This window comes from Sus scrofa, chromosome 9, assembly GCF_054392235.1.
Source record: "Sus scrofa isolate SSC_HxYL_T2T_F1_AM1 chromosome 9, Sscrofa_HxYL_maternal_Yorkshire_Landrace_v2.0, whole genome shotgun sequence".
NCBI lineage: Eukaryota > Metazoa > Chordata > Mammalia > Artiodactyla > Suidae > Sus > Sus scrofa.
The window spans coordinates 47535856-47555388 of record NC_139391.1 but is presented as its reverse complement, the minus strand read 5'-3'; the positions used below and the strand labels follow the sequence as shown (position 1 = coordinate 47555388).

At 47.2% G+C, this 19533-nt stretch overlaps 1 protein-coding gene across 5 annotated transcripts in view; it reads right to left on the bottom strand.

Moving 5' to 3' along the window:
- The window catches only part of POU2F3 (POU class 2 homeobox 3), an 88192-nt gene that overhangs the window by 40294 nt on the left and 28365 nt on the right, over nucleotides 1-19533 (bottom strand). For 4 of the 5 annotated variants that reach the window (XM_021062978.2, XM_021062979.2, XM_084976368.1 and 1 more), the window contains one exon: nucleotides 17381-17415. The exons of the other annotated variant lie outside the window; for it this stretch is intronic. In XM_021062978.2, the coding sequence (XP_020918637.2) occupies nucleotides 17381-17415 (35 nt within the window). The remainder of the gene's footprint in view (nucleotides 1-17380; nucleotides 17416-19533) is intronic. 5 annotated transcript variants of the gene reach the window in all.

Here is a 19533-nt window from a genome sequence, read left to right as displayed (position 1 = left end):
GCAATATCTATTAAAATAGTAATGTCATATTTTCACAGAACTGGAAGAAATAATTTTAAAATTTGTATGGAAACACAAAGGACCCTGACTAGCCAAAACAATCTTGAAATGGAGCAGAGCTGCATGTATCATGCTCCCTGACTTCAAACTATACCACAGAGCTACAGTCATCAAAACAGTGCGGTAGCAGCATAAAAACAGACCCATAGATCAATGCAACAGAATAGAGACCCCCAAAATAAACACCCACACTTAGAGTCAATCAATCTATGACAAAGGAGGAAAGAATATACAATGGGGAAGAGGTAGTCTCTTCAACAGTGGTGCTGGGAAAACTGGAAAGCTACATGTAAAACAATGAAATTAGAATATTCTCTAAAACCATGTGTAAAAATAAACTCAAAATGAATTAAAGACCTAAGTGTAAGATGAGAAACCATAAAACTCCTACAAGAATACATAGTAAAAATATTCTTTAACATAAATTGGAGCAGTATTTTTTGGATCTGTTTCCTAAGGCAAAATAAAGTAAAATAGACCCTAATTAAACTTTAAAGCTTTTTTTTTTAATGTATGTACTTATTTATTTATTTTGCTTTTTGGGGCTGCACCCAAGGCATATGGAGGTTCCCAGGCTAGGGGTCTAATTGGAGCTACAGCTGCTGGCCTACACCACAGCCACAGCAATGCAGGATCTGAGCCATGTCTGCGACCTACACCACAGCTCACAGCAACGCCAGATCTTTAACCCACCGAGTGAGGACAGACATCAAACCCACAACCTCATGTGTCCTAGTCGGATTCATTTCCGCTGCACCACGACGTGAACTCCAACTTAAAAGCTTTTGAACAGCAAAGGAAACCAGCAGCAAAACAAAAAGGCAACCTATGAATGGAAGAAACTATTTGCAAATGGTATGACCGATAAGAGGTCAATATCCAAAATACATAAACAACTCTATATAACTCAATATTTTTTAAAAAGCAAACAACTCAATTAAAACCTGAGAAGAAGACCTGAATAAACATTTCTCCAAAGAAGACATATAGATAGCCAACAGACGCATGAAAAGATGCTCAACATTGCTAATCATCAGGGAAATGCAAATCAAAACCACAATGAGATATCGCCTCACACCTGTCGGAGTGTCTATCATCAAAAAGACTATAAACAACAGAGTTACTGTCATGGCTCAGTGGAAATGAATCTGACTAGAATCCACGAGGATGCAGGTTCAATCCCTGGCCTCACTCAGTGGGTTATGAACCTGGCATTGTGGTGAGCTGTGTTGTAGGTAACAGATGGGCTCAGATCCCGCATTGCTGTGGCTGTGGTGCAGGCCAGCAGCTAAAGCTCTGATTTGACCCCTAGCCTGGGAATTTCCATATGCCATGGATGCAACCCTAAAAAGACAATAAATAAATAAATAAATAAATAAATAAATAAATAAATAAATAAACTAATTAATTAAAATCTTTAAAACACCATAACTAATAAATGTTGGTGAGGATGCAGAGAAAGAACGCCTGTACACTGTTGGTAGGAATGTAATTTGGTGCGGCCACTGTGGAAAACGGTACGGAGGGTCCTCAAAAAACTAAAAAGTAAGAGTTCCTGCCGTGGTGCAGCAGAAATGAAATCTGACTAGGAACCATGAAGTTTCAGGTTCGATCCCTGGCCTTGCTCAGTGGGTTAAGGATCCGGCATTGCCGTGCGCTACAGTATAGGTCACAGACACGGCATGGATCTGGCACTGCTATGGCTCTGGCGTAGGCCGGCAGTAACAGTTCCGATTAGACCCCTAGCCTGGGAACCTCCACATGCCGAGGGTGTGGCCCTAAATAGATAAAAAGACAAAAACGAAAAACAAAAAAACCCCTAAAAAGTAGAACTACCATATGACCCAGTAATTTCACCCCAGATATATATCCAAAGAAAATGAATACACTAATTTGAAAAGGTACATACATCCCAATGTTCACAGCAGTGTTATTTACAATTTCCAAGATTTGGAGGAAAACTAAGTGTCCATCAACAGATGAATGGATAAAGAATGGGTTGTGTGTGTGTATGTGCATATATATACATATATTATGTGTATGTGTATATATACACATATATTGTGTGTATGTGTATATATGTGTATATATATACTATACATACATATTATGTGTGTGTGTGTACTATATACTATATATATAGTGTATATATACACTATATATACCATACACACATACACACCACAGTTGAATATCAGCCATAAAATAGAATGAAAATTTGCCATTTGCAACATGCATGGGTATTATGTTTAGTGAAGTAAGTCAGACAGAGAAAGACAAATACTGTGTGTTATCACTTATACGTAGAATTAAAAAAATAAAGCAAATGAATGGATGTAACAAAACAGAAACAGACTCACAGATATAGAGAACAATCTAGAGGTTACCAGTGGGGACACGGAAGGGGGGAGGGGCAAGAAAAGGGGTAGGGGATTAAGAGGTACAAACAACTATGCATAAAATAAACAAGCTACAAGAATATATTGTATATAAAAAAAGAATATATTGTAGAGCACAGGAAATACAGCCAATATTTTATAGTAACTTTAAATGAAGTATAATCTATAAAAAATTTGAATCACTGTGCTGTATGTTTGAAACTAATATAATATTATAAATTAACTATCCCTTAATAAAAAAATTCAACACATCATTCATATTTCTAGGATTTCTTGAGGAAGCCTCCCCAGATACATGGATTTTCAGTCATTGAAATCTATCCCTTGAAATTCCAAAGCCTTTATTATCAGTTTTGGATAGATATTTATTGGTTTCCTTTTTGAATAGAAATCTTGCTAAAAAGTACTATATACATTTCTTCTTTCCCTTAAAGAGTACCTGAAAGATAATTTAGTTAATGACTCAGTTGTAATTGTGAACTCTTTTTAAAAGCCATCATGCCCTCGGGGACGGTGAAGTGTTTGGTCTCAGTTGGCAGTAGCACTAAATGGCCCCAAATTGCTTTTTTTCCCCTCAGCTTTGCTTTTCCAGGTTTTTTGCTTCTGTTCTCACAACTGGGTTTTTATCTGCTACTGTTGGTATCCTTGCTTCTAGAAGCCCCCTCTTCTAGCTCAACTTCCCCACTTTTATTTGCTAAGGGCTAGAAAAACCAGATACTTAAGTTCATTACAACAATTTCTAAAATAAAGGTCTACATGTTCCCATCATGGCGCAGCAGAAACAAATCCAACTAAGAACCATGAGGTTGCAGGTTCGATTCCTGGCCTTGCTCAGCTGGTTAAAGATCCAGCGTTGCCGTGGCTGTGGAGTAAGCTGGCAGCTGTAGCTCTGATTTGACCCCTAGCCTGGGAACCTCCATATGCTGCAGGTGTGACCCTAAAAAGCAAAAAGAAAAAAAAAAAGAAAAGTCAGGGGTGTCACTTTACCCCAATCACACTTACCATTGAAATGGCCAGAAGAGGGCAGTCCTGGGAGAACCTCGTCTTCCCTAAGGGGCATTTGTAAGGGGCCTCTTCTGGCTTCGTACTGAACTCTCAGCCTCAAAGAGTTTAGAAAACTAGGTTGGCCAGAGTCCTATACGCAGACCCTGGATCCCTTGAGGGTAGGTCCTGGCACCCAGCACCCACTGAGCAAACGTCTGAGATGCCTCAGTCAACAGCTTCGGGGCCCAGCCAGCAAGTGGCGGAGTTGGGAAATATTTACCAGAGCTGATGGGATGGATCACACTGCATGCACTATTTGCAGACACCCAACAAGCTCGCCTCCCTGAAAAAAGGGGTGAGTTTTTGTGGATCATTGGCTGAGAAAAAGATGACATGGAGCAGAGCAGCGTGAGGAATGGAAGGCCCTGCAAAGCAGAGATAGGAGTTCCTGGCACCCAGCATGGAGGGATGGTTCATTCCAGCTACCCACCAATCCATTTATTTATGAAATGCGTGTTGAATGTCTGCTCTGTGCCAGGCACTGCTCTACTATAATCAATACAATATAGGCCCTTTCCTTAAATATTCCCCAGTCTGGTGAGGGAGGCAGACACAGCAGAAGCCTCTCCAGGTACAGGTGGTGGAGGAAATGGTCCTGGAGGGCTACCTGGAGAATAGGACATTTGAGCTGAGTTTGGTACAATGAATGAGAGCCTGGCAGGACAATGGGGAGTGAGGATGTGGAGGGTGGGGGTGGGGCTAGTGCCAGGGCTCATTCAAAACAGAGTCGCTCATTCAAAACAGAGCCGCTGCCTCCTCCTCTGTTCCTCCCCACCTTCAGGACACTTCCATCATTTCAAGGAGGATTCCCATTGCTTCTTACGATCACTCAGGTGGTACTTAGGTGTCCTTAGGATCTGGGAAGGAGGAGGCCTGGAGGTCTCCTGTGAAGCTGGACTGCCCCCACATCCTGTTCCCAGGCACGATGGGGCAGGCCACCCTAAGAATGCTGGCCCCCTGCTGAATGGTCAGATCCTGGGCAAAGCCCCATACTCCAGGTCCTGCCACTCCCTACCCTGCTTTATGCCAGAAAAGTGTCTGAACCTCACAGGCCTCAGGGAAGGCCAGGCCCCAGGGAGCACCCCATTAGCCAGGAAGCTGTCCTCCATGCTGCCTTAAGGGGAAGCACCCAGTCCTCAGAAGGGAAGTTGGTTCCAGCTTACTTCAGAGAGGAAGGGACTTCCTTGCCTTTGGGCAGCTGCACTGCTTCCCCTGCCAGAGACATGTTAACCCTTCCTGGCCTGGGGGCTCTTACTAGCAGCCACTTCTCCAAGGGTCCCAGCCCTGGGCTGGGGGCTCAGAAGCACCCACGCTACCACTGGCCCTTAAGGAATTGACATTTACCCCCAGGGACTAGGTGTCCAAATCTTTCTGGACCTCAGTTTACCAGATCCCCGAGTGGGCTGCAAAACCCATTTCCAAAGCCTCAGATGAGCCCATCTGTAGTGATGGAGTGAGTTTATAAATTTCCTTGTTAGAATCACATACTTTCTTTGAGAAGATGTCATGGGGGCAGGAAGGAAGTCAAATTAACATATAAGGCACTTGAAGCAAACCTGATCAATGATATTTGGCTTCAACTGGCCATAAAGGGGCTCTTTGTTCTCTGAAAAGATTCAGTCTAATATTCCTATTTTTTTTTTTTGTCTTTTTAGCGCTGCACTAGCAGCATATGGAGGTTCCCAGGCTAGGGGTCCAATCAGCACTGTAGCCGCCTACACCTACGCCACAGCAACACAGGATCCAAGTCGAGTCTGCGACCTACAACACAGCTCACGCAACGCCGGATCCTAAACCCACTGAGCAAGGCCAGGGATCAAACCCACAACCTCATGCATACTAGTCCGGTTTGTTAACTGCTGAGCCTCAATGGGGACTCCTAATATTCCTCTTAATAGCAGGCTCTTGGTGAAGAAAAATAAGGTTTAGTTTCTAAAACTTTGACTTATGTCAACAACATTTCGGGAACCACCCTTCTAGGTATGGTGAGGCATGCTTGTATTTACCTGGCACCAGCTGAGTCTGGCATATTCTTCTTATTATTCTAGTAATGGGCTAAGTCAGGTCCAAGGGTAGGGGGAAGAGCACTCAGAGGAAAAACAGCATCTGGGGGGAATCTGAGCAGACCTGCATGTGAAAAATGGTGAACTTTGGGTCTTCAGAGCTCCCAAGGGCAGAGCTAAGAGTACGGGCAAGCTGGAGCCAGGATGATGTGAGGCGGGGTGGCTAGAACCCATACTGTTGCAATAGCAGCAATAGCCCCGAGCACTTACTGAGCACTTACTATATCCCAGACAGTTTACACGCCAGATCCCATTTAAAGCTCCTCGCAATAATACTGTCAGGTGATGCTATTGTTTCCTCCCCATTGTACAGACGCAGAAACTGAGGCTGGGGGAGGGTGAGTGACCAGGTTCCACGGCTCCTGATGCTAGAGCCAAGATTCAAACCCAGGTCTGTGTGACGCTGGAGCTGGACCTCTGACCACTACACTGTCATCAGCAAGCCTAAACCCAGACACCCTGCAGCAGTCTACGCCAGCGAAGTCTGCAGAGAAAAAGTGAGGAGATGCCAGTGCAAGGGAGAGGCTGCCAAGACAGAAAAACACAACAGGGATCCTGGGAGGCTGGGAGTCAAGGGGATTTTAGTGGCCTCACAGGGGAGAGGGAAGGGAACCTCGACACCAGATCTGCACACCAATGGCAGAGGCTCAGGGGGTGATGGAGGTGATGGGGGCGAGGGGGCAGCCGATTAGTAGGATAAGCTGGATTGGGAGAGAGCAGACCACCACTAGACAGAGCACCTGTTACCAAGTAGACACTGCAAAAAGGTACACTGAACAAGTCCCAGCTCTGGCACTTAATTGAAGCCAAAGCCACTTCAGCTTTTTGAGCCTCGGTTCCCTTGTCAAGTGATAATAACAACACTCGCTTTACATAGTTGTTGTGAGAGTTAAAACCCATTGGCTTAATGGGCTCCACTGTAAGCTGTCTTGCAGAGAGAGATGTGGGATGGGACGTGGCCTGATAGGAAACAGGATGGGTCCAGGGAAACAGCTCCCAAGGCTGAGAGCAGCCTCGAAAGCCACGCTCAGGCTGGACTAGCGGAGGGAAGTTGAGGGTAGAAAAGTTGATTTTCTGCTGCAGCTGTGACTCTGGGAGAAGGAGAATTCCCTGGTTACTAGAGCTGCCCTGAGAGCCCTCTGACTGGGGGCAAAGAGAACGCCAGGCTGCACCCCCTGCCCTGCGGGCACACACACAAGCAAACACGCCTCTCCTCTCTGCACCCTTCTCACGCACAGGCCAGGCCGGGGGAGGCGCTCCTCCTCTGGGGCAGGGGAACCCTCTGAGTGGGAACCCTTCTTCACCCCACCCTCTCCCTGGCAGCCTTCCCTGGGCCCACAGATAGCATCTCTGCCATGCGAGCTGGCAAGCCCCGGCCCAGCCGTGAGAGGTCCTGGAGAGGCGGTGTAAGCCAGAGGGCTTTGGGACCTGTGGAAAAGTACTATGCAGATGACCCAGGAGGGCCTCTGGGCAACATCAGGTCCTGCTGATTTGCAGGGTCTCTCTTTCTCTCTTTCTCTCTCTCTCTCTCTCTCTCTCTCTCTCTGTGTGTGTCTCAAAAGCAGCCTGCACAGTGTAAAGTCAGACAAGCCAGTTGCATGTCTGAGCTCCGCTTGGAGTAAATTACTTAACCTCTCTGAGTTAGAGTCTCCCCAGCCATATAATGGGAATCATCATGCTTACCTCACCGGGATGTGGTAAGGATTAAGTAGTATTAAATAAGACATAACTTTATGTAAAGTGCCTGGCACATCCCATCATCCTCGGTTTGAATCCTGGTTCCAAGCAAGTCCCTGGACTTTTCTGAGACTCAGTTTCTCGTCTGTAAAACGGGGGTTCTACAAGCTACTGCTCAGGATGGCTGTAAGGCTTCATGAGTTGGGAAGGGTCCGGCCCAGTGCCTTTAAACTGAGGGCTGAATAAATGGTATTACCTTCTTATCCCTGGGGCCAAATCCAGCTTTCTTTTTAAGAACCTGCTCCTAGAAGATGCCTGCATGAGAAGGGGAAGAGCTGGCCCTGCTTTTAGTCTCACCAGAGTCTGCAGCCACCAAAGGCAACTCACAGAAATCCCCAAGAAAAGCCCCTTTTGGATCCCTGTAAAACCAGGGTTCTGATGCTCTCCTCTTCCTCTTGCATCTCACGCTCTCCACCTGGCACCTGAGCGAAAAGGAACATTTGGTCTCCACTGCCCATCTGGATGCGCCTGAGGGCTTGTGCCACTGCTGGAGCCTGGATGAGCTGGGCCCCATCCCAGAGGGCTGTGTGATGGTGTCAGGGACAGTGGAGGCAACCTGGTGTTCTAGGGACTGGCCTCCTGAGAGAGGCAGCTGCTCCCATTCCTACCTGCTCCTCACTGTCCTGGTCTCAACAAGGCTCTCGGTCCATCTAATACTGAGGCTGCTGCCCAGGCCACAAGCAGGAGACAGTGACATCTGAGCCGCAGGCTAAAGAGCAGAGCATGGCTGGCAAAGGAGGACAAAGTCTCATCTCTCCAGCTGCTTCCTATGGGAGCTTAGGGTGGGTGGGGGAAGCTTAGGCTGAGAGATCATGGACCCCAGAAAGAAATTTCTTTCCTAGTAGCAACCACGGCTCATCTACAGTGGTGCAAGCCCAGCACAGCTGCCACCCGGGGAGAGGAGATGAAGAGAAAATTATGGGTTCTCATTCATCAGAAAATAATAGGAGCTAATGTTTATTGGTCGATTGCTGTAGGTCAGAGCCTATTCAAAGTTATTTATCTTAACTATAATTAATCCTTACAACATGCCTGGAAAGGAGGCACTGTTACTATTCTTGTCTTCAGATGAGGGCTGTGAGGCATGGAGAGGTTGACCAATACAGGCGTTTGGCTCACTGACTACATGGGACCACCTCCACCAGGATGGGCAGGGCCGTGGAGTGGGAGAGCCGAGGAGTCTGGAGTCTGGCAGGCCTGGCTTTAGATTCGTTTCTGGAGGGAGTGAGTGTGGGAAAACTCCTTAACATCTCAGCGTTCTCATCTACAGAACCGGAATGATTTCTGCTACCTCACGGGGTTTCTCTAAGGATTAAACAGAGCAGGAAGTAGGAAGCATTTTGCACTCAGTACCTGCACATAAGCAGGACCCAGTAAATATCACTATGGCTGTAACATGAGCTCGCCAACTATCTCCTGCCTGAGAATTCTGCTCTACCTCTACCTAGTCACTCCATAAGCCCATCCTAGGCGCTGTTGAGACCACAATGATTTATACATCTCTTGTTCTGACCTTTTTAGGAGCTTTTCAGACCTGTCTCCCTTATCGCATAGCAAGTTAAGTTCTCTGAGTGCAGGTCTGAATGTGTATTTGGGGTGTCTCTTCCCAGTGCCAGGAGCCTCCATTTTTCACTGCCTTGTCTTTCTGTCCAGCTGTGGAAGGATCACAGTAGAGGATACCTTGCCCTCCACCTCCTGGTAGAAGTGACCTATGTCCCTGGTGGGTCCAGGTCAGCTATCCTCCCTGGGGGTGACAGCAAACCTGAAAGTTGTTCTCTGAAATCTGTGCGGTGTTTTTTCTGTCCTAATAATTAGGAAGCTCTATTTGCACTTGCTGGGCAGAGGGCAGGCATTCTAGACATCTTGCAATGCAGAAGCCAGTACCAGACAAGAAACACTTGTTCGTGTCCCTGTACAAGCTGCATATGACTTTCAAATGCCCCACCAGACATGTGAATAGCCCGCCTATAATCACATAAGCTAGAACCCAATTTCGGTTTTCATGCAGGCACAAAGGAGCTTTTGCACATGTCTAATATGTACTGGCTTTTCCTGGGATGCTATTTTTGGTGTAAATTGAGGAAAGACTGCATTTTATTTTGTTTGGAAGCTTACCAAGAGTTGTTTAACAGTTTGGAAAATGGGGCTTTTGAGCTGCCAGTATAGCATACCAATATCTGTCTGTACTTGTGTCTGTCACATCCACATAGGCCCAAGCATCCTACTATCTCACTAAACCTTCCAGGGGAGTATCCTCAAGGATTTAGTTGCTGAAATACATATTATAGTATTTTAAATTATCAGTCATTCTCCTTCAAATCCTTATTCAAATTAGAATATCTTTCAATTTTTACATACATTTTCTATGAATTTCATTTGAGGATATTAAAAGGACTTTACAGAAGCTTTGTTACAAGGGACATTAAGTCCTGATGGACAGCACAGGGAACAATATCTAATCACCTGTGATAGAACATGATGGAAGATAATATGAGAAAAAGAATGGATATATACATGTCACTTTGCTGTAGAGTAGAAATTGATAGAACGTTGTAAATCAAGTATAGGTTAAGACATTTAAAAAACAACAACAACAAGGGACATTAGGTTTGATAAGGCTGAGAACCTCAGATTTGGAAGGGAGTGGGAGTGTGTGACTTGGCCCCTTCTGGATCCTGCCTGTTGGCTAGGAGGACACTTTAAGGTCTGTTCTCCACTAGCTGTATCAGTGCTGGGTGGATGTGTTTAATTCTGGGGCAAGGTCTTTGAAAGTCCATCCTGGCTACACATTAAAACCATGTTCTCCCTGCAGCTCTCTCTGTCAGGCTCCTATATCTATTGTTTCAATTGCTTTGATATCTTGGCAGAGGGAGAAAAAAGAAAAAAGAAAAACAAAAGAGGGATATTATGTATCAATACTCTAAAACCCAACCCTACTGCTTAAAATGTGGTTTGCTAGCTCCTCATCCTCTTCTCCTAGTCTGCCCAGCCCCCCTCAGTAATCCTGCTTCCACCAGGAAGTACAGGACCGGAAGCCGGATCCTGCAGCAGAGGGAAACCAGCTTCAGATAGGGTGAGTTTTACCAACCTTAATTCTCATCGCAAGATCTTTCACTGGGAGGTCTCAGAGTCTCCTCCAGCTTACTAGGCCCACTCCCCGTGGCTCTACACAGCTGCCCGGCTTTCTCAGACTCACCCAACAAGCCCCATCGACATTATTACAGTGCATAGACTCTCCCTTGCCTCCCCAGCCTCTGCTGCATTTTCTTCCCGCCAGCTGGGAGTGCCTTCCCACATTCTGCTCCCTTCTGACTCCTCCCTACCCAGCTAAGCAAGGGTTTGTGGAACTAAATGGTCAACTGTGGTCAATTAATTCCTCCCTTGCCCTCTGGTGGCCAGCTGGTGCGGCAATGCTCTCCTGGGTTAATCTCCGGGTGCCTGGGGGAGGGGTTCATCATGCGGTCACTGCAGACCTCTCTTGCCAGCTTGACAGTCTGGTCCTGCCTCCCCTGTGTCTCCAGCGTGGGCCTCACTTGAGAAGCCTCTCCATCACTTTGAATCCTTAGAGACCTTTCCTTAGGCTGAATTTTGTTGATTTTAGAGTTAATGCTGTGTGGAGCCAATGAAACACTACAGTTGATGCATGCAGGGGGCAGCCAGAGTCCATAGCCAGAAAATGATGAATGAAAGCCCTATTTGATCCAAACCCAAATGCTGCATGGGGGCACACTGGGGCCCCTGATCTGGACTGGCTGGCCCGAAGGCCCCAAGAGAGGCACAAGAGAGCTGAAAGTTGCTGGTGTGGGTGAGCTGAGAATGCTGCCAGGCCTGGGGTTAAGACAGAATCCCAGACCACTGGTTCTCAGCTTTCAGGACAGGAAGCTCAGAGACAAAGACACCTGCCAACCTACTTCAGACTCTCTTCTGGCCTCAGAGAACTTCTATGGAGTCTTCTAGCAGGATGGTGTTCAGCATAAATGGAGACATTGCTCTGATCTATCTGGTGGACACCCTTGGCTCTGGATGATGAGGGGCCCAGAAGTCACCAGGACAGAGCAGTGCGAGGCTCCCTAGATATGCATCTGTCTTCGTGGACTCCCCAAGCCCCTTTAAGCCAATGCTACTTTGAAACATTCTTCTGAAGTTAGCTGTTGATCCAAAGAGCAGAATGTGGAAGTGGAGAAACTTCATGGGCACTGACCAGGAGGCTGTCCCTTGGGCTCCTGAACTCACCGACAGGGCACTCAGCCCTCCCTCCTCCCTCCCAGAAGAGCCCTTCTCCTCACCTAAGCTAAATGCTCCACCCCATTCTCTCATCTCCAATCCCTCCCCAGGCTCTCAGCCCCCACAGCCTTCTCACACTGTCTCTATTTTAGGCCAATATCTCCATCCCTTTATCTTCCCACCCTTTGAAAGGGAATTTTAAAGTCCTTGTCTCCATCACTCCTTACCCTTCACTTGCAGGAATCTGGCATCCACAGACACCAGAGACGCTCTGATGAGGCCATCATTGTTCACCTCACTGCCAAACTGGGGCTCCACAATATTTCTGTGTGCTCTGACACTGTTAGCCCCACTTTCACGAAACTCTCTCCTTTGTGGGTGTGGTTCTCCTCCTGTCCCTTTAACTCCTCCTTCTTAGTCTCATCTATGGGTACCCATTCCTCAGCCCATCCCTTGTATGTTCCTTCTCTCCAGGTCTTCCCCACACCCTTCCTAGGTGACCTCACTCCCTCCCATCACCACTTTGGTTAACATGAGTCAGTGGTGACTCCTTAGTATGCCTCCTGACCTGTCTGCTGGGCTCTAGATCCAAATTCCTCATCATATATTAAGTATCTATAGCTCATTATCTGCCCTTCTTCTCCTTCCATCATCTGGACAAACTGGCTCCACCTCCTGTTCTCTTGACCTCTGGTTGCAGCCCCACTAATGCTGAGCATCCAAGCTAGAAACCTAAAAATCATGTTGGACCTTTCCCTTCCTTCGCTGCCAACATCCCACCTGTGGCCAAAATCCTCCTGATCTTATACCAGAACTATCTCTCAAATCTGAGTCTCTCCATGCTTACTGACACATGAATAATAATAGCAAATACCTATACAGTACGTACCTTCTAGGCATTGTTGGAGAGGTACATGCACACATGCAAACGCACAAGAGCCCTAAGATGGGGAGACTGAGGAACTTAGAAGTTGAAGAAGGTCACACCGCCAGGTAGTGCCAAGCCCAGCATTCAAACCCACACTGTCTGGCTCTACGTCTGTGTGCTGAATCCCTCTTCTTGGCATTGCCCACTTCCTCCTACCTCAGTGGCATTCCATCAGCCTCTCTTGCTTCAGTCCTTCATTTTCGTTCATTCTTCCTACCATCCTCACCCAAGTCCCTTTCTAATGCTCTCCCATTAGCTGCTTTTTTTTTTTTTTTTTTTTTTTTTTGCCTTTCCTAGGGCCGCTTCCGTGGCATATGGAGATTCCCAGGCTAGGGGTCGAATCGGAACCGTAGCCACCGGCCTATGCCACAGCCACAGCAACTCGGGATCCAAGTCGAGTCTGCAACCTACACCACAGCTCACGGCAATGCCGGATCCTTAACCCACTGAGCAAGGCCAGGGATCAAACCCGCGACTTCATGGTTCCTAGTCAGATTCGTTAACCACTGTGCCACAACGGGAACTCCTGTCTTTTTTTTTTTTTTTTTTTTCCTTTTTAGGGCTGCTCCCTTGGCATGTGGATGTTCCCAGGCGAGGGGTTGAATCAGAGCTGCAGCCAGCCTACACCAAAGCCACAGCAACGCCAGATCCAAGCTGCATCGGTGACCTATGCCACAGTTCAGAATAATGCTGGATCCTTCACCCCCTGAGCAAGGCCAGGGATCAAACCTGAGTCCTCACAGATACTCATCAGGTTCGTTACCTCTGAGCCACATGGAAACTCCTAATGCTCTTCCATTAAATGAAATGAGTTATGCTGGAAAACACCTAGTGGCTCCCTACGGACCACAGGATAAAATTCAAACTTCTTTGCTGGACATTCAAAGTCCTACATGATCTGGCCCAGCCTCACCTTCCACCATCGCATCCCATGCTGATCGTCTCACAGGTCCCTTTACTACAGTGAGCCTTCGCTCTGACTGGCTCCTATGCCTGGAGTCTTCTTGCTGCCACTCTCTGCCTGGCACATCCCCTACTCTTCCCTTGTCCTCTCTGGTGACATCCTCTGGCAAGATCTCAGAGCTCAGCAGGCATATCTCTTACAGAAAGCACTGCAGAATTCATTGTAATTTATCTTACAAATGACACCCTCTGTTTAGCTCTTAGGAATGACTAAATGTTCAAAGAATGAATGGCTGGCCCCAGATCCAACCTACTGAGTCCTTCTGTCTCTGCCCCTTACAGTTCAAAAGACTCTTTCTGCTGGATCACACAAGATCACAAAAGCTGAAAAGATTCCATGTGACACTCTTCTCTTCACTCTCTACAGCTCAGGGTGAAGAAACAGACACTCTCTTCCCCATTTCTCTTCAAAGAAGAACATGAAGGGAAAGTGGAAGCGAGACCAAACAGAAGACGGCATGAGAAAACAGTTGGGACCGCAACATATGGACTGCATGGACCTTGTGACAATGTCTTCATTTTACTCATGAGGAAACTGAGGCCCAGAGAGGAGAAGAGAGTTGTGGAGGGTTGAAAGAACACTGCCACCCGGGACCTCTGACTCCCTGTCCAGGGACCCGGCCTTCGCCTCTTGCCTCTCAACGGCGTCTTGTCTTTCCTGGGGACTGAGAGGTGGCCCTGCTTCTGGGTCCCTGGCTGGGCTCACAGTGATCTCCCCAACAGGCTCAGACTGCTTTCCTGGGACCAGGAAGTTAACAGGCTCCACGCAGAACTTCCTGATGAGCCAGCGAACCCTGTTCATGCAATGGCTGTGCACCCAGAGCCTAGCTCTAATTCCCAACTGTGCCAATTGGCTTGGGGCCTTCCAACCATGCTTCCCCATGGTCATTCTTGGCTCTCCAGTGTCTGCCACCCCTGTCTCTGTATCAGACACAGAGGCTGCTCCTACACAAAACTCCTTCTTCCCCTCCCCACTCCCTCCACTTCCCATTTCCTCCCAGTTAGTCATGGTGAAGTCACACATAGCCTCTGGCTCCCAGGCCTCTCCCTAAGGATGGCGTGTAGTGTGTTCAGTGGAGGGGAGGTGAAAGACCACAGAGGAGGATACAGCAAGGCATCATGGGAAAATTGAGCTCTGGAGTCAGAGTTGTGGGTTCAAGTCCTGGCTCTGCCAGTCGACCAATCGGATGATCTTCAGCAAATCATTTAATCTCTAAATCCTTTGCCAAATAAGGTGAGGCTGCCTGGGAGGCACCTTCCTTACCTGTATAAGGGGGACAGTAATACCTGGTACATTGTGAGAATTAAATGAGATAGAGACAGGAACCCCTTGCCCAGAGCCTGGGGGTCTGCAAATGATGTTTATCTCCATTGTCATGAAGAACAAGGGTAACACTGTCAGTGCAGGGGGCTGAGAAATGCTGGGTGCCCACCTGTGGACGCACAGGTGAGCTGGTGTGATGTGAGGGTGTGGGTGTTGTTGTCTGAGGGCATCTGCGAGACAGAGAGAGCAAGAGGAAGGCATGGATGTGCGTGCTTGTGTGCAGACAGACTTCTAGTCTAAGTGTATAAATAAGTGTGACCAGAGTTGCTCTCCCTCCAAAATGCCTCCCTCTTTAAAAGAAAGATCTGTCGTGTCTGTTCTTGTCAGCAAGGAGAAATCCAGAAACCCTCCCCAGGGGATGGTGGGATTAGCAACCCCCATCCCCACCCATGAAGCTCATCCAAGGAAAGCAAACTCAAGTGAGGCCCATTCCTAGCAGAAGCCAGGAGACTTTCTCCCAATTAATGGGGAAATTATATCCCAAAAGATATTCAAGGGTCAGGGGCTGCTCTGCAGGCTGCCTGGGGCCAGAGGGGCTGCCTACAGTCTTTCCCTAAGCATGAGGGTTTCTCAAGCTTCAGAAAGATCACATGGGCAGCCAAACCCACTGGGCCTGTGGAGCAGGCCACCTCCGGGCTGGGCTGGTGCTGCCATGTCTTGATGTGGGATGGGTTCCTTCCTGTGCATCTTGTCCAAAGGCCAGGTTCCGTGAGCGATGGACCATGGGCTGGGCCCATGAGATATGGACCCTGGGCTGGGATCCCCAGAAAGCACAGGCAACAGGCCACCTCCCAACCTGCCAAAAGCTCCTTTAGGATCACAGAATCCTCAGAAAGTTCCTCCATCCTCCTGCCCTGGAAAAACCTGGTCCACCTATCCCTTAGATAAGAAAGAATCTGACTTATCTTTAAAGACCTTGAGTGAGAAGCTGATTCTTCAGGCTCCCTCCTTTGTATCTCTTCCAGTGTTTCATCAGCCATGCTGGCTGCAAGGCCTTCCTTGTAGCTCACCTAGATGTCTCTTTAACTGAAGCCTACCTCCGTCTTCGGTCTCGAAGGCAGAGGGAGAGTCGTTGGCCTCTCCATGTTAGCAAACTTCCCCAACGAACATAATTGCAGAAGTAGCCGGCCTAAGAGGTTTAGAGTTAGGACTCAAGATTGTTCCTCTCTGACTGTAAAGGATGTACCCAGAGTTAAAAACTGTTTGGGGAATGTCAGTGGTGACCTCAAATCTCTCTACAGATAAAGGAAGAGAAGAACACATGTCTGAGTTTAACCTCCAGCTCCACCCCAGACTTCCTTCCAAACCTGGTCTCAGAATACTGGAGAGGGAAGGACCCCTGGTGAGTATCCAATGCACCCCAAATTGGGGGTGTCTTCCCACCTCCCTGGCTGTCCCCTTCTCTGACAAACTCCTGACAAACTCCTACTCACCCTTCAGATCTAGACTCAAATATCACCTCCTCTGTGAAGTCTGCCCCGAGCTACCAGGAAGAATGAACTCTCCTCATTTCGGTTTGACACCATGTTTTCACACACTTCTACGAAAGCATGAGTGAAATTGTATTACATTTGCCCAAGAGTCTCTCTCTCTCCCTCTCCTTCTCCCCCACTCCTTATAACTAGTCTGTGAGCTTCTCCAGGGCAGAGACCAGGTCTTAATTTTCTTTGTGTCCTCACACCTGCCATAGTATGTATTCTTTCCCCTACCCCAAATTTAGGGAACAAACTACCTTTTCTGCAGAGAAAACTCATACCAAAAATATGAAGTGACTCGACCAAACCTAATTCAGCGAGTTAGTTTGAAAAACAGGACCCAAATCTAGGCTTTCTGACTTTGTTTCCGGTTCTCACCTCTCTGCCTCCCTCTAGGGCCTACTGTTGCTTCCTGCTTGTCTCCCATTTAGACTTTGTCCTCTCAGTTAACCCACCCACAGCCTGCCTCTGACATCACACACTCGTCCTAGCCCTCACCCCCCCAGCCGTCCCATCAGTCTCCAACTTCAAGGGGAAGGTCCTCTCCCTTCTCTTCACCCTTCTGTCTACATATCCACATCTATCCAACCTGCACACCATCCAACACCACCTTCCTCTGCCTGAAACGCTCCCCAACTCACTCAACCCCACCCTTTAAAGGCACCAAGCTCTTATCTGCATTGTCCCATTCGGCTGGGTTATGCCCTCCTTCCTGAGTTCTTTCTCTTCTGTTTCCCCAGTTGCATCCTCAGTCCTCTTTCAGATCAGGAGTTCCTTGAGGGACTCAACTCTCCATCCTTTGCACCTCTGGAAATTCCTCTACTCACAGTCAGTCCATGCAAACACTGGCCCAAGAGGCAACTGAGACAGAGCTTTGATGGAAAAAAAAAAGCTGTTGTCTTAGATTCCGGACCACATCTGGCCTGCATTTGTCAGTACTCTCTTGAGGGCATAGTGAAGAGGTGACCCCCATGTTGGCTTGCGGCTGGGGAAGGGGTTGGATGCAAAAGCCCTTGAAAGGCTCCTTCCAATCCTGAAAGTTATGAGTCTATGAAGACACACCCTCGAAATTCCCTTAGTCTTCTGTGTTCCCCCTACACTTGACATAGTCAAAGAGACCCCCAAACTCTACAGAATAAAGGTTTTCTTCTGAATGTCCTTACCTGCCTGTTGAAATCTAAGCCGTTTCGATCATTTCCTGGAAGAGATAATAAAAAAAAGAAAGAAAGAAAATATTAGTAGCCAGCAGGATTGGAAGAGACGGAAAGTTAGAAGAAAAGAGGATGTTGGGAGGTGCTTGTCTTTATTTTGAAAAAGAACACTTGCCTTCCCTGTGGTCAGAATCTTCCTGCTTAACCTGCTTCCTGGAAAAGTCTTTGGAAAATTCCCTTCAGGGAGGCAGGTAACCAGGGAAAGGGAAGACTGACTTGTCCAAGGTCACAGAGAGTCTCCTGGGATTAGCACCTGGCACACCAGACTGCTTCTGCCAAATGCCCTCAGACTGAAGCTGTGACACAGGCTTTCATGGAAAAGCCAGGAATCACCAGCCTTGAGTCCTAAAGGAGTTACCCGAAGGCAAGAAGTCCCCCACCACCCCAGCCCTCCAGGGGTGATGACAGTGAAATCATGCCAGGTAGATGAGTGTCACCCTTATTTCCACCCCCCCCCCCACTTTCAGTCTTTGTTTTGTTCATCTTTTTCCTTTTATAATAAACATTGGGTTGAAAAAGTAACTGTGTGCTTAATGGAGAAAATTTTTCAGGACAGAGAAAGTATAAAAGTAGCAGAAAAATTAACTGGCAAAGAGGCAACTGCAATTCATATTTTTGCATATATTTCATGGTCTTTTTTATGCTTATTTTTCCCCATTGATATCTACCACTCTGTATCAGTCTGTATTACCGTGCTTTTATCAGGGAACATCATAAATCTTTCTCCTACACAATTAAGGAACATCACAAATCTTTCTCCTATATTTGCAGAGGTCATTTCTAATAGCTAAATAATATTCCACTTATGGATGTACCATAATTTGCTTAAACACATACCTAGTATTAGGGAAATTGTTTCCATTCTTTGCTATAATTAAGTTCCCTATTCATAGAGCTCTTCTGGGCAGGAGTTGCCAAACAACCTTCCTTTGTGTTCCAAGGATTATAGACTTTATGAGGGCAAGAAAATGGTATTAAGTCCCATACCCCTAGAGTTTAGGACTGGGCTTAATATATAATAGGAGTTCAAATAATAGTGGTTGAATGAATGATTAAGCAAACACGTGAATGAATTCAAAACTTCCAATCAAAATTCTGTTTTCATTGGTTCTTCAGTAGCTTTGGAATGAAATCCAAATTTCTCGGCACAACATACAGTTCCCCATATGACCTAGTTTCTGCCTCCCTTCCCTGCTTTGTCTTCTGCCTTTCATGATCTCACCTCACTCCTTCCCAGGTACCCTGTGCTCTGCCTGCTGGAATGTTCACTCATGTCCAAACACGCCACACCTCTTGTGTTTCCATACCTCCGTGCACTGTTTCCTTTCACAAAATTGGTCCCCCTCCCTGCTGGTCCTGCCGCCCTCTCTACCAGCCACGTGGCACATGTCATGTAACTCCTTATTTGTCTGCATTTCTCACTCTCCTTCTAGTCTATGATTTCCTTGAAAACCAGGATGATGACATCCACTTTTGTGTCCTCAATAGCCATCGCAGTTCCTAACACAGGTCAGAGGCTCGAGAAACATCTGATAGATGAATGAATGGGATCCAAGAGAATCCTCTGGAGTTTCAACTTAAGCCCTTTTCCTCTACTTGGTTATAAACGACGATGCTAAGCATGGCCCTTGCCTGTATGATTGGTTGTGAGATGTCTCCAAGACCAACGGGGCCAGCAAGATGACAGCAGAGGCCGAGGGGTTATGGGATCCTAAGGAAGAGGAAATTGGTGAGACAGGACAGCATCTCTGAATAGCAGCCTGATTTGGAGATTAACCAAGACTGAATCAATTATCTATGACGGGAGGTAAAATGGAAACGGCCCACAGACTGAAAACACTGTGTGTGTGTAGAGGGTAGATCTAAAAATTGCTTTTATGGGCGTTCCCGTCGTGGCTCAGCAGTTAGTGAACCTGACTAGGTCCATGAGGATTCGAGTTCAATCCCTGGCCTTGATCAGTGGGTTAAGGATCCAGCGTTGCTATGAGCTGTGGTGTAGGTCGCAGATATAGCTTGGATAAACCATTGCTGTGGCTGTGGTGTAGGCCGGCGGCTATAGTTCCGAATGGACCCCTAGCCTGGGAACCTCCATATGCCATGGGTGC